The sequence below is a fragment of the Salmo salar genome, chromosome 09 (assembly GCF_965601325.2).
Source record: "Salmo salar chromosome 09, fSalSal1, whole genome shotgun sequence".
Lineage (NCBI taxonomy): Eukaryota > Metazoa > Chordata > Actinopteri > Salmoniformes > Salmonidae > Salmo > Salmo salar.
The window spans coordinates 25,676,480-25,691,766 of record NC_138299.1 but is presented as its reverse complement, the minus strand read 5'-3'; the positions used below and the strand labels follow the sequence as shown (position 1 = coordinate 25,691,766).

The 15,287-nt window shown below is 41.3% G+C and overlaps 1 protein-coding gene across 1 annotated transcript in view; it reads right to left on the bottom strand.

Moving 5' to 3' along the window:
* Positions 1-15,062, bottom strand: part of LOC106610918 (voltage-gated delayed rectifier potassium channel KCNH5) — a 92,689-nt gene extending 77,627 nt beyond the window's left edge. The window contains exons 1-4 of the mRNA XM_045724261.2: positions 14,724-15,062; positions 9,597-9,757; positions 6,347-6,453; positions 6,053-6,202 (exon numbers count right to left, since the gene is read on the bottom strand). Coding sequence (XP_045580217.2) covers positions 6,053-6,202; positions 6,347-6,453; positions 9,597-9,757; positions 14,724-15,062 — 757 coding nt within the window. The remainder of the gene's footprint in view (positions 1-6,052; positions 6,203-6,346; positions 6,454-9,596; positions 9,758-14,723) is intronic.
* Between the last annotated feature and the right edge of the window lie 225 nt (positions 15,063-15,287).

The following is a 15,287-nucleotide window of genomic DNA, read 5'->3' as shown; positions in this document are numbered from 1 at the left end:
TATGAACACTTATGATCACCTTTCAACATAGCTTTAACAATATCCAGCATGCCTTTTCTGACCTTCACCTACTCCTCAATACCCCAAAAACGAAATGTATGCTCTTCAACTGAAACCTACCTCAACCTGCCTACCTTCCTAACATTCTCACCCTGAATGGGTCAGACCTACAGTATGTCGAAACATATAAATACCTTGGTATATGGCTGGACTTGTTACTCTCATGCCAAACCCACATCACCCACCTGCAGTCTAAAGTTAAATCCAGAATTGGTTTCCTATACCTCAACAAAGCATCCTTCACCCACTCTTCCAAGCACACCTTTGTAAAAATGACCATCCTGCCAATGCTGGACTATGGCGATGTACAGTAGGCTTGCCCCCAAAACCTCCTTCAATAAACTAGACTTCTTTTACCACACTGCCATCCGCTTTGTTACCAGTGCCCCCTTTACACCCTGGTCAACTGGCCCTCATTACATACACGACACTAGACCCACTGGTACCAATTTATTTACAAATCCGTCATAGGCGAATCCCCCCTCTACCTCAGCTCACTCCTCAACATCTCCACTACCAAAAGTAACCTGCGCTCTGGTAGATACAGTGCCTTCTGTGACGACCCTCCCACTCTGTCTGCCGTATTCTCTCTGTTCTTGTTTCCTTGTTAGGATGCCGGTGGGCGGAGTTGGAAGGGTCGTCAGCTAAATGGGAAGCACCTGGGCCCGGCTGTGTCCCATGATAAATAGACCTCTTCCACAGTCATTGGGGAAGACTCTCTCCATGCAGACACCTTGTTGTTTTTGGTTGTGGTAGCTAATAAATATATATTTTTGATACTCCTTGTCTCCACGTTGTCTCCCTTTTGTTGCGAACTCTGAGCCGGTTCGTAACACTTCAGAAAGTATTCACACCCTTTGACTGTTGCCACATTTTGTTGTGTTACAGCCTGAATTTAAATACTTTTTTGTCACTGGCCTACAAACAATACCCCATAATGTCAAAGTTGAATTGTGTTTTTCAAAATGTTTACAAATTAATAAAAAATGAAAAGCTGAAATGTCTTGAGTCAATAAGTATTCAACCCCTTCGTTAACAAGTCACATATTAAGTTGCATGGACTCACTCTGTGTGCAATAATAGTGTTTAACATGATTTTTAAATGACTCTGTCTCGAGAGCCCTCTTTGTCTAGAGAAGTAAATGAACAGTTCCAGCACAGTATCTACTACGCTTTGTTTTCGGGACAGACTGGGTCACTCAGAGATCCAATTGTCAATTCTTTGCTTGCCAAGGATTATAGGCTTGAGGTGGCTTCCTTGATCACGCAGGTCACCAGCCCATGTAAGAAACTGGAGAAAATGCAGAGTGGAATGTTTACCTTTTCTACGCCGGTGGCTGGACGGCGTTCGCGCTTGTTCAATCCATCTCTGCCTTGTCGTTTGTCGCTATCCGATTGCCCGGAGTTCGTTTGCCAGGAAGCCATCTCCTGCCTCTCCTCCCCCATCTGACAGCAGAATCGAAGGAGCACAGCAAGAGGAGCATGGCAATCAACGATGGTTGCATGTCACGAGCCGTGGAAAGCAGTCTACACTCCCAATGAGAGGCCCAGAGCGGATACAAACAAAGAATAGTTGCCTGAACTTCCTTCACCTTCATCGCTGAGGGTACATGTGTCTGCCCCGATTACTCTAGGAAGAGTCTTGGTGGGTCCAAACACTTAAGATTGATGGAGGCCACTGTTTTCTTGGGGACCTTCAATCCTGCAGAAATGTTTTGGTACCCTTCCTCATGTCTGTGCCTCGACACAATCCTGTATCGGAGCTCTACAGACAATTCCGTCGACCTGATTACTTGTTTTTTGCTCTGACATGCACTGTCAACTGTGGGACCTTATATAGACAGGTGTGTGCCTTTCCAAATTATGTCCAATCAATTGAATTTACCACAGGTGGACTCCAATCAAGTTGTAGAAACATCAAGGATGATCAATGGAAACAGGATGCACCTGAGCTCAATTTCAAATCTCATAGCAAAGGGTCTGAATATTTATCTAAATAAGGTATTTGTTTTTATTTTTTAATACATTTGCAAAAATTTCAAAAAACCTGTCCGCTTTGTCATTATTGGGTATTGTGTGTAAATTTACGAGAATTAAAAAATAAAATTTGAATAAGGCTGTAACATAAAAAAAGGGAAGGGGTCTGAATACACTGGCCATTCCCAAAGCCTGCACCTCCTATATCGCGTTCATTCCAGTTTTCCGTCACCAACACCTGGAACGAGTTGCAAAAGACCCTTAAACTAGACAATACTATCCCACCACACTCCTTCAAAAACATTAACTGTGCTGCTATCTGATTATTATGTCTGTTGTTTTGCCTTGGACTTTTCTGCTCTAACCCACTGTGAATATTTGTTATTGTTGTATATTTGATGAATTTGTACCTTTAATATGGTATTGTGTGTTCTCTTGCTCACTGTTGCAATGTTATCCCTCTTGGCTAGGTCGTTATTGTAAATTAAAATTGGTTCTCCTCAATTGACTTATCTGGTTAAAAACAAGTTTTTAATTTAACCTTTATTTAACTAGGCAAGTCAGTTAATTAAGAACAAATTATTATTTACAATGACGGCATACCCCGGTCAAAACCTCACCCGGACGATTCTTGGTCAATTGTGCGCCGCCCTTTGGGACTCCCAATCACAGCCGGTTAAGATACAGCCTGGAAACGAAGCAGGGATTGTAGTGACACCTCTAGCACTGAGATGCAGTGCCTTAGACAGCTGCGCCACTCGGGAGCCCCAAAATGAAGGTGAAATAAATACCAGAGAGAATTAGGGCTTTGAAATAGCCCTCAGGTCTCAAAGCTCAGATCCTCTTTCACTTTGTCTCTTAGGGAGATTAATTCAGCTATTTTCCCCAAAGTACATCAAGGTAAAAGGAGACCGGTGGCAGAGACCCATACAGGCAACAGTAGCAGCCTCCTCACAATAAAGCTCACCAGTTTGTAGTCCAAAAAAAACATAAATTAGTTACCTCTGGTTTGTTCGGCTATTCCTATGGGCCTATATTCTTATATTGCTCTCTATGACACTGCAACAGATACAATTGACCTCTCCCAGATGAAAAGAGGGTTAGGAGTTGTGTAACTCATTGTGTCACCAGGGCAGAGCAACACTCCACATGTAAAGAGCCCCCAATCTGTACTGGAACAGCACAAAAGAGCCTTGTAAAACAGGCTAATGCACATCCTGCTAGCTTTATAGAACAAAGAGAAAACGACCTGACCAGAACACCATGACAACCAAATACAATGCGACGACTATACAAATAGCAAGAACAAGTCAAAGCATTACCCCTCAAAAAACTGTATATGATAATAAAATACTTTCTACTCAAATACAGTAAATAATGGACAATTTGGAATTCAAAGCGTGGAGGACCAAAGGGAAAACACACCCACTCAACCATTTACATTTTAGTCATTTAGCAGACGCTCTTATCCAGAGCGACTTACAGTAGTGAATGCATACATTTTCTTTTTTTCCCGGTGGCGTTGCAAACACCATGCTCTACCAACTGAGACACACGGGACCGCCGTGGCTTTGTGAGACGCAGAGTAGGTGAATGGATGATCTCCACATGTGTGGTTCCCACCATGAACCATGGATGAGGTGGTGTGATGGTGTGGGGTTGCTTTGCTGGTGACACTGTCAGTGATTTATTTAGAATTCAAGGCACACTTAACCAGCATGGCTACCACAGCATTCTGCAGCGATACGCCATACCATCTGGTTTGCGCTAAGTGGGACTATCATTTGTTCTTCAACAGGACAATAACCCAACGCACCTCCAGGCTATTTGACCAAGGAGAGTGATGGAGTGCTCCATCAGATGACATGGCCTCCACAGTCACCCGACCTCATCCCAATGGAGATGGTTTGGGATGAGTTGGAACGCAGAGTGAAGAAAAAGCAGCCAACAAGTGCTCAGCATATGTGGGAACTCCTTCAAGACTGTTGGAAAAGCATTCCAGGTGAAGCTGGTTGAGAGAATGCCAAGAGTGTGCAAAGCCGTCATCACGCCAAAGGGTGGCTACTTTGAAGAATGTAAAATCTATTTTGATTTGTTTAACACTTTTTTGGTTACTACATTATTCCACGTGTTATTTCATAGTTTTGATGTCTTCACTATTATTCTATAATGTAGAAAATAGCTTAAAAAAATTAGAAAAACCCTTGAATGAGAATGTGTCCAAACTTTTGACTTGTATTGTGTATATATATTTTAAACAGAACAAATCTGAGGGGGCACATTCCCCTGTGCCCTCTGGCAAGAACAGAGCCCAGGGCCAAGACCAAACAACACACAGTGCCTTCAAAAAGTATTCAGACTCCTTGAATTGTTCAACATTTTGTTACATTATAGCCTTGTTCTAAAATGTATTAAATAAAAAACAATCCTCAGCAATCTACACACAATACCCCATAATGACAAAGCAAAAACAGGTTGCACTCAGACCCTTTGCTATGAGACTCGAAATTGAGCTCAGGTGCATCATATTTCCATTGATCATCCTTGAGATGTTTCTACAACTTGGAGTCGTTGTTTCTACAACTGTGCTAAATTCAATGAATTGGACATTATTTGGTAAGGCACACACCTGTCTATATAAGGTCCCACAGTTGATAGTGCATGTCAGAGCAAAGACCAAGTAATCAGGTGAAAGGAATTGTCCGTAGAGCTCCGAGACAAGATTGTGTCAAGGCACAGATCAGGGGAAGGGTACCAAAAAAATGTATGCAGCATTGAAGTTCTCCAAGAACAGTGGCCTCCATCATTCTTTAATGGAAGAAGTTTGGAAGAACCAAGACTCTTCCTAGAGCTAGCCCCCCGTCCAAACTGAGCCATCGGGGGAAAAGGGCCTTGGTCAGGGAGGTGACCAAGAACCCGATGGTCACTCTGACAGAGCTCCTCTGTCGAGATGGGAGAACATTCCAGAAGGACAACCATCTCTGCAGTACTCCACCAAATCAAGCCTTTATGGTAGAGTGGCCAGACGGAAGCCACTCCTCAGTAAAAGGCACCTAACAGCCCGCTTGGAGTTTGACAAAAAGCACCTAAAAACTCTCAGACCATGAGTAACAAGATTCTCTGGTCTGATGAAATCAAGATTGAACTCTTTGGCCTGAATGACAAGCGTCACGTCTGGAGGAAACCTGGCACCATCCCTACGAGGAAGCACGGTGGTGGCAGCATCATGCTGTGGGAAGTTTTTCAGAGGCAGGAACTGTGAAAATAGTCAGGATCGAGGCAAAGATGAACGGAGCAAAGTACAGAGAGAGATCCTTGATGAAAACCTGCTCCAGAGCACTCAGGACCTCAGACTGGGGTGAAGGTTCACCTTCCACCAGGCAATGACCCTAAGCACACAGCCAAGACAACGCAGGAGTGGCTTCAGGACAAGTCTCTGAATGTCCTTGAGCGGTCCAGCGAGAGCCCGGACTTGAACCCAATCGAACATCTCTGAAGAAACCTGAAAATAGCTGTGCAGCAACGCTCCCCATCCAACAGAGCTTGAGAGGATCTGCAGAGAAAAATGGGAGAAACTCCCCAAATACCAGTGTGTGCCAAGCTTGTAGAGTCATACCCAAGAAGACTCAATGCTTTAAATCGCTGCCAAAAGTGCTACAACAAAGTACTGAGTAAAGGGTAAAAATACCTATACACTGAGTAAAAATACCTATATAAATATAATATTTCCGTTTTTAATAAATTTGCAAAACATTCTAAAAAACAGTTATTGCTTTGTCATTATGGGGTATAGTGTGTAGATTGATGAGGGAAAAAGGTTTTTATCAATTTTAGAATAAGGCTGTAACGTAACAAAATGTAGAAAAAGTCAAGGGGTCTGAATTCTTTCCGAGGGCACTCATATAAGAGGAAAGGGGAAAAACAACCACTTCTGATCATATCAGCCACAAGACCATTCCATCTCCAGTAATTCATAGACTGGCTCTTCATAACAAGCAAATAGCCAGAGACTTACCTGGAGTGGACTCGTCCTTATCCTTAGTGGACTCGTACTCGATGGGCTGCTTGACGACAGTGAGGTCTTTGAAGGTGCACAGGAAGAGAACCACTTTGTCATTCTCATTTCTGATGGGGGCCACCTGCATGTAGAACCACACTGGTACCCCTGCAGGCAGAATAGATTCTTTACAATGTAGTATTAATAATTGCTTTTCTCATAAGGTGCACATTACATTTTGTTTATATTTTCCTTTCTATACAATAATCTACAGTACATATACAATGGCAACAATTAAATTGGAACACTCACTGTTCTTCCTGTATAGAAGGACCTCAAAGCAGTTGGACTCATAAGAAGCAAAGGTCTCTTTGACTTTGTCTGTCGTCTTCTTGTCCGTCAGCTCTCCATACATAAAACTGGAAGAAAAGTGACAAATAAGATCAAAAGGATTAGTCATCTGACATATGACCCTTAAAGGGATACTTCAGGATTTTGGCAATGAGGTAGTTTCGCGATCCAATGCTAACTAGCGTTATCGCAATGACTGGAAAACTATGGGTATCTGCTAGCATGAAGTTTTTCATTTACCATGTGACGCTGACCACAGTGTATTGTGGGATTGTTTCTGAAGTTAGAGCTGCTTTGGAGAAAACCTTAAACCCAACTTTTAGAACAACATTACAATACTATAGCAACTGATTTAAAAGTTTGTAATTTGGGAATGTTTTCTTGGGGTGCTCTAAATTACTATTATATGCATATCTGGCATTGAGAAATAGGTGCTACACTGTCTTTAACCTGTCTGGGCTAGGGGGCAGTATTTTTCACGGCCGGATGAAAAACGTACCCAATTTAAACAGGTTACTACTCTGGCCCAGAAACTAGAATATGCATATTATTAGTAGATTTGGATAGAAAACACTCTGAAGTTTCTAAAACTGTTTGAATGGTGTCTGTGAGTATAACAGAACTCATATGGCAGGCAAAAACCTCAGAAAAAGTCAACCAGGAAGTGGAGGATCTGAGAATTGTAGTTCTTCTTTCTAGTCCCTTTCGAAACTACAGTATCTGTGGGGTTACGTTGCACTTCCTAGGGCTTCCATTGGCTGTCTAAAGCCTTCAGAAAGTGGTTTGAGCATTCTCCTGTCACTGGGCAGATAATAGGAGCTCAGTTTCTGAGTGGACTGCCTGGCAACAAAGGGATTGGATATGCGCAGTCACGCTGTTCCTTCTTTTTCTCCTTGAATGAATACGATATTGTCCGGTTGGAATATTATCGCAATTTTACATTAAAAATACCATAAAGATTGATTTTAAACAGCGTTTGACATGCTTCTAAGTACGGTAATGGAACATTTTGACTTTTCGTCTCTGGTTCCGCGCTCGCGCGTTATGCCTTTAGATAAGTGATCTGTACGCACGAACAAAACGGAGGTATTTGGACATAAATATGGATTATTTGGAACAAAAACAACATTTCTTGTGGAAGTAGCAGTCCTGGGAGTGCATTCTGATGAAGATCAGCAAAGGTAAGAGAATATTTCTAATACTAATTCTGAGTTTAGGTTGCCCCGAACTTGGCGGGTGTCTGTATAGCTCACCGTGATGGCTGAGCTATATTGCTTGGTCCCGTGTGGCTCAGTTGGTAGAGCATGGTGTTTGCAACGCTAGGGTTGTGGGTTCAATTCCCACGGGGGACCAGTACGAAGGGAAAAAAAAGGTATGAAATGTATGCATTCACCACTGTAAGTCGCTCTGGATAAGAGCGTCTGCTAAACGACTAAAATGTAAATGTAAATATTGACAAATGTGCTTTCTCCGTAAAGCTATTTTAAAATCTGACACAGCGGTTGCATCCAGGGGTAGTCTGTCTATAATTCTTTAAATAATTGTTATATATTTTGTCAACATTTATGATGAGTATTTTTGTAAATTGATGTGCACATTCACCGGACGTTTTGGTGGGAATACATTTTCTGAACATCACGCGCCAATGTAAAATGCTGTTTTTGGATATAAATATGAACTTTATCGAACAAAACATACATGTATTGTGTAACATAATGTCCTAGGAGTGTCATCTGATGAAGATCGTCAAAGGTTAGTGCTTCATTTACCTATGTTTTGGGTTTTGTTGACATGTCCTTGCTTGGAAAATGGCTGTGTGATTATTTTTGTCTATGTACTCTCCTAACATAATCTAATGTTTTGCTTTCGCTGTAAAGCCTTTTTGAAATCAGACAATGTGGTTACATCAAGGAGAAGTGCATCTTTAAAATGGTGTAAAATAGTTGTATGTTTGAGAAAGTTGAATTATGACATTTGCTGTTTTTGAATTTTCCACCCTGATATAGCCCATAGAAGTTAAGGAGCTCTTTTAGTACCTCAGACTCAGTGACTGCCTGCAGGGAGAAACTTTGTAGCGGGGCAGGGGGGAAAAAAGAGGGAGAAGCATCAGGGATAGTCGCATTAGAAGGGGTGGGAGATGAAGAAATGTTGGATGGGCAAGGAGGCATGGCTGAGTCAAATAGGAATCCTGACTTAATGAAGTGGTGATTAAAGATCTCAGCCATGTGCTTCTTGTCAGTAACAACCATATCATCAACATTAAGGGACATTAAGGGACACGTGAGGAAATACTAAGGTGTCTAAGGTGCAGGGTTACGTCACCGGGAGCAAACTACCTGCCCTCCAGGACACCTACAGCACCCAGTGTCACAGGAAGGACAAAAAGATGATCAAGTACAACAACCACCCGAGCCACTGCCTGTTTACCCCACTACCATCCAGAAGGCGAGGTCAGTACAGGTGCATCAAAGCTGGGACCGAGAGACTGAAAAACAGCTTCTATCTCAAGGCATTAGACTGTTAAACAGCCATCACTAACACAGAGGCTGCTGCCTACATACAGACTTGGAATCATTGGCCACTTTAATAAATGGATCTCTAGTCATTTTAATAATACCACTTTAATAATGTTTACATATCTTGCATTACTCATCTCATATGTATATACTGTCTTTTATACCATCTGTTGCATCTTGCGTATGCCGCTCTGTCATTGCTCATCCATATATTTCCATGTACATATTCTTATTCCATTCCTTTACTTAGGATGTGTGTGTGTGTGTGTGTGTGTGTATGTATATATATATATATATATATATATATATATATATATATATATGTTGTTGAATTGTTAGATTACATGTTAGATATTGCTGCATTGTCGGAACTAGAAGCACAAGCATTTCGCTACACTCGCAATAACATCTGCTAACCATGTGTATGTGACCAATACAGTTTGATTTGGAAATTGGTTCCATTTGAAACAATTTCTATGCTCACCAGGCAGTACAGGCACTCATTCAGTACTAGTGGAACACCAGATACCAAGGGGTTTTCAGTGACTCCTGTACTGTGATGTTCAGAATTACTTCACTTCATGAAAGCCCTTTTGAAAGCATTCTACAGTGGTTTAGAGTTCATCTTTAACAGCAGATACATTACACCTACAAAGGGGAAAATAAGATGATTACTATACCACAACCATCCTTACCTGCAAGTGCTGCTCTTCTGCATAACCTCCGTCCTGGAGAACCCTGAGAGCTTGCAGAATTCGTCATTACTGTAAACTACAGGCCACTCCACGATCTGGGCATTCCCCAGGATGAAGCTGGTCTCTGAAGAGAGGTCAGGGAAACAGGTGTGTGGTGAGGGCTGAAATATTCAGATGGGTTGGCACAACCCATTGGTGATGTGTGTCCAATACAGTGATGACGTATCCCTCAAATGTCTGTTTTTTGTTCCAAACAATTACGGCACTACATTCAGTAGCTTATTCTATATCCGCAACAACAATCATGCTTCAATGGAATTAAGATTAGAGTGATTGGTTGATACACTTGGAATCCAGTACGATTAGTAAAGAAACTTTATTGTATTGTAATTTTTTCCACCAACTACCACACACAAATGCCATCAATCAGAGAGGGAGTTTACAGCACATATAATGCATGAACTCTACTGCCAACTCCACGCCAGTCTCTGCATTAGGGATTCTATGCATCAGCTGCAGCAGTTTTACTGGATGTGAGATAAACAAGTAGTAGAGGGGTTAATTCTACTTGAAGAGAGAAATAACAAGCAATATTATCCTTACAACAGCATGAAACTTACTTCAAATTAGGTATTGATTTAAAATGAAATTGATTCTCAATTAGTTAAACAGCATGTTCTGCTTTACTGCAACTTTTCAAGCCTGTAGCCTAACACTTTGGCAAGAAGTAATATAACCTAAACACTCTACAATCAGCCAAATATAAGAGAACAGTCTAATGATTGCTGAATGGATTGTAAACCCTCCGCATCAGAACAGCCTCAATTCGTCGGGACATTTACTCTACAAGGTGTCGAAAGCGCTCCACAGGGATGTTGGCACATGTTGACTGCAGTGCTTCCCACAGTAGTGTCAAGTTGGCTGGATGTCCTTTCAAACCTCATGAAGCTGGTTGAGAGAATGCCAAGAGTGTGCAAAGCTGTCATCAAGGCAAAGGGTGGCTACTTTGAAGAATCGCAAATATAAAATCTATTTTTATTTTTTAGCACTTTTTTGGTTACTACATGATTCCATGTGTTATTTCATAGTTTTGATGTCAATGCCATTGCCCTCTTTGTGTACAGCGAACTAGCATTCCCACCGAACACTTCCGGTGAATTTACTAAATTGCTCACGATAAACGTTCACAAAAAAACGTAATTATTTTAAGAATTATAGATACAGAACTCCTTTATGCAATCGCGGTGTCCGATTTTAAAATAGCTTTTCGGTGAAAGCACATTTTGCAATATTCTGAGTAGATAGCCCGGCCATCATGGCTAGCTATTTTGACACCCACCAAGTTTGGTACTCACCAAACTCAGATTTACTATAAGAAAAATTGGATTACCTTTGCTGTTCTTCGTCAGAATGCACTCCCAGGACTTCTACTTCAACAACAAATGTTGTTTTGGTTCCAAATAATCCATAGTTATATCCAAATAGCGGCGTTTTGTTCGTGCGTTCAAGACACTATCCGAAGGGTAAAGAAAGGTGACGCGCCCGGCGCGTTTCGTGACAAATTTCGAAATATTCCATTACCGTACTTCGAAGCATGTCAAACGCTGTTTAAAATCAATTTTTATGCGATTTTTCTCGTAAAAAAGCGATAATATTCCGACCGGGAAACCCTGTTTTCGTTCAAAGACGAAAAAATTAAAACATGGAGTCGTCTCGTGCACACGCCCCCAGTCTCATTGTTCTCAGATCGACCACTATCCAAATGCGCTACTGTTTTTCAGCCATGGCCTGCAAAGTCATCATTCAACGTTCTGGCGCCTTCTGAGAGCCTATGGGAGCGTTAGAAAATGTCACGTTACAGCAGAGATCCCCTGTTTTGGATAGAGATGATCAAGAAGGCCAAGAAATGGTCAGAGAGGGCGCTTCCTGTTTGGAATCTTTTTGGCCTGCCAAATGAGTTCTGTTATACTCACAGACACCATTCAAACAGTTTTAGAAACTTTGGAGTGTTTTCTATCCAAAGCTAATAATTATATGCATTTCTAGTTTCTGGGCAGGAGTAATAATCAGATTAAAATCGGGTACGTTTTTTATCCGGCCGTGAAAATACTGCCCCCTATCCATAACAAGTTAAGTTAGTTTAATCACGTAATAATAATTACGGATCATTTATTTGATAAAAATAAGTCTTCAGTTTAATGATGCCAAAGACACAATTCCATATATGTGTCATTTCATAGTTTTGATGTCTTCACTATTATGTAGGACAGGGGTTCTTAAACCTTTCAGCCTGGGACCCAAATTAGAAATTCTGTGTTTTCCTGGGACCCAAGCTTATTAAAACATGCAACTATATGTAAATATTGGTACAATTCATTGCCCTTATGTCTAAAATAAATACAATATTAGACAAAAACAAATAACAATTAAATGAAATAGCCATATAAATAGCTAGTCATGTTAATTTCCCCCATTCAAAACTATTTTATATCTGTCTAGGTTGGAACTGTTGCTGTTAAAATTCAATAAATAATTTCATTCTGAACTGGAACAAACTGATTGATCACATCACACAGATGCAGAACAGACACGCAAGCTTTTTGATAGTGCAACCCTAAGTAACAGTACAGATTAAGATGAAAAATGATCAGGTCTACATTACATCTTACTGTAGAAATTATTGTCGAAGTCTAAGTTGGAGCTGTTGCTGTTAAAATAGAAGTTATCATTTTTTTTTCTGAACTGGAATAAACTGATTGATCCAGGCTGTATCACATCCGGCCGTGATTGGGAGTCCCATAGGGTGGCGCACAATTATCCCAGCGTCGTCCTGGTTTGGCCGGCGTAGACCGTCATTGTAAGTAATGATTTGTTCTTAACCTGTTGGGGCTAGGGGGCAGTATTTGCACGGCCAGATAAAAAATAAAAAAACGTACCCGATTTAAACTGGTTACTACTCTTGCCCAGAAACGAGAATATGCATATAATTAGTAGATTTGGATAGAAAAAAAACACAAACGTTTCTAAAACTGTTTGAATGGTGTCTGTGAGTATAACAGAACTCATATGGCAGGCCAAAACCTGAAAAGATTCCATACAGGAAGTGCCCTGTGTGACAATTTATTGTCCTTCTGTAGCCTCTCTATCGAAAATACAGCATCTGTGCTGTAACGTGACATTTTCTAAGGCTTCCATTGGCTCTCAGAAGGCGCCAGAAAGTGTAATGAGGTGTCTGCAGTCTCTGGGCGAAGTACAGCAGCTCTGTTTGTTACTGGTCAGGCTGAGGACAGTGACATTGGAGATGCGCGTTCATGAGAATTCTCCATGTTTTTCTTTCAGACTTTGAATGAATACAACGTCGCCCGGTTGGAATATTATTGCTATTTTACGAGAAAAATCGCATAAAAATTGATTTTAAACAGCGTTTGACATGCTTCGAAGTACGGTAATGGAATATTTTGAATTTTTTTTGTCACGAAATGAGCTTGCGCGTCACCCTTCGGATTGTGACCTGAACGCACGAACAAAACGGAGCTATTTCAATATAACTATGGATTATTTGGAACCAAAACAACATTTGTTGTTGAAGTAGAAGTCCTGGGAGTGCATTCTGACGAAGAACAGCAAAGGTAATCCAATTTTTCTTATAATAAATCTGAGTTTGGTGAGGGCCAAACTTGGTGGGTGTCAAATTAGCTAGCCGTGATGGCCGGGCTATGTACTCAGAATATTGCAAAATGTGCTTTTGCCGAAAAGCTATTTTAAAATCTGACACCGCGATTGCATAAAGGAGATCTGTATCTATAATTCTTAAAATAATTGTTATGTATTTTGTGAACGTTAACTGTGAGTAATTTAGTAAATTCACCGGAAGTTTGCTAGTTCTGAACATCACATGCTAATGTGAAAAGCTGGTTTTTGATATAAATATGAACTTGATTGAACAAAACATGCATGTATTGTATAACATAATGTCCTAGGAGTGTCATCTGATGAAGATCAAAGGTTAGTGCTGCATTTAGCTGTGGTTTTTGTGACATATATGCTTGCTTTGAAAATGGCTGTGTGATTATTTTTGGCAGGGTACTCTCCTGACATAATCTAATGTTTTGCTTTCGCTGTAAAGCCTTTTTGAAATCGGACAATGTGGTTAGATTAACGAGAGTCTCATCTTTAAAATGGTGTAAAATAGTCATATGTTTGAGAAATTTAAGTTATAGCATTTATGGAGGTATTTGTATTTCGCGCCACGCGATTCCACTGGCTGTTGACTAGCGTCCCACCTTCCCAGGGAGGTTAACTGACTTGCCTAGTTTATAAAAGGGAAGATGCTATGGGTGTAAGATGGCACAGTGATGCCATCTGTTGGTAAATTTTAATTACTGCAACTCCAGTGTTTTTACCGGTGTGCTTGAGATACCCGGATGTATTGCAATGTACTGAACAAGACTGGTTACTCGCATCAATGCCTCTGTCTCGTCATTTAACATTCGAACCGTTGCAGTTAAAATACAAGTCATAATTTTTATTCTGAACTGGAATAAACTGATTGAAGCAATATACTTTTTGGAGGCAAACACACACAGTTCTGGGTTGCTCATCTACAGCAGGAAGCGGTCTCCTGCCTGACTGAGAAAGCAGTAGATGTTCTGGTCCTGTTTTGCACCACGTACCTATGTCAGTCAGGGTTCTCAACTCTGGATTACTTCAGAAACAAGTACAGAATGCTGAGCATGACTTCAATGTTACACTGTCAAAAAATGAGCCCAGAATAGACATGCTTGTTAAAAACTTCAACCAGCTGCACACCTCTCATTAGGACTGTGTGTGTGTTTTCTGGTCTACATCCGTGTGATAAAAAAATGTTAAATCCTTTTTTTATTTAAATTGAACCTTTTTATTTTTTTTTAATAGGACAGGAGCTTTCAATTCACTAACAAAACAAACCTAGTAATAATTTCCAACATGAACAGTTTCGGGTTTTTTTCTTCCTTTCTTCAGGTAACAACTTAACACATTTTGATAGTGATAACAGTGAAAAGACTGTCTGTCAACAATCCCAAATGGGAAACCTACAAATTAAGTGTTTTAGGTGGCTGGGACAGACGCGCCGCAGCATGAACAGACAGGGGGCTTGTCTGCGAGGACTGCGGGTTCCCGCACAGGCTTGTCACCTGACTGTCTAAGGGGAGTATTGATGGGCGAGGGAGCGGCCGACCAGTGATCACCTGGCTCTTTGCCCAGTGCCTCAGGCCCCATGTGACTTGCTGGGGTTCCGTCTTTTGTCACGCGACCCCTATGACCATCAGGGTTCTGAGTAGGTGCTGGCTCAGCAATCCGAAAGTCAACCCCGTTACGACGGTACAGTGATCCATTCACTTCGACCAAGTAGGAGCGTGGTGCCACTTCCTGTACACAGGATCCGAGTCTCCAGAGGCCCGTCCGGTCCCCTGGTAGTGGCTTCATTCGCACTGTTTCACCCACCCTGAGCTCAGGTAAGTAAGTCTTTTGCTTATTTGTCATAGATGAACTTGGAGACCTGTATTCTGTGATGTAGCATCACCAGCATGTCTGTCACCTTACATGGCTCCAGGAGAGTGTTGGCTACAGGCAGAGCTGCTTTTAAGCACCGTGCCATGAGGCCGGGCTTCTATCCATGCCTTCTGTCGGGGTATTGCGCCACTACAAGAT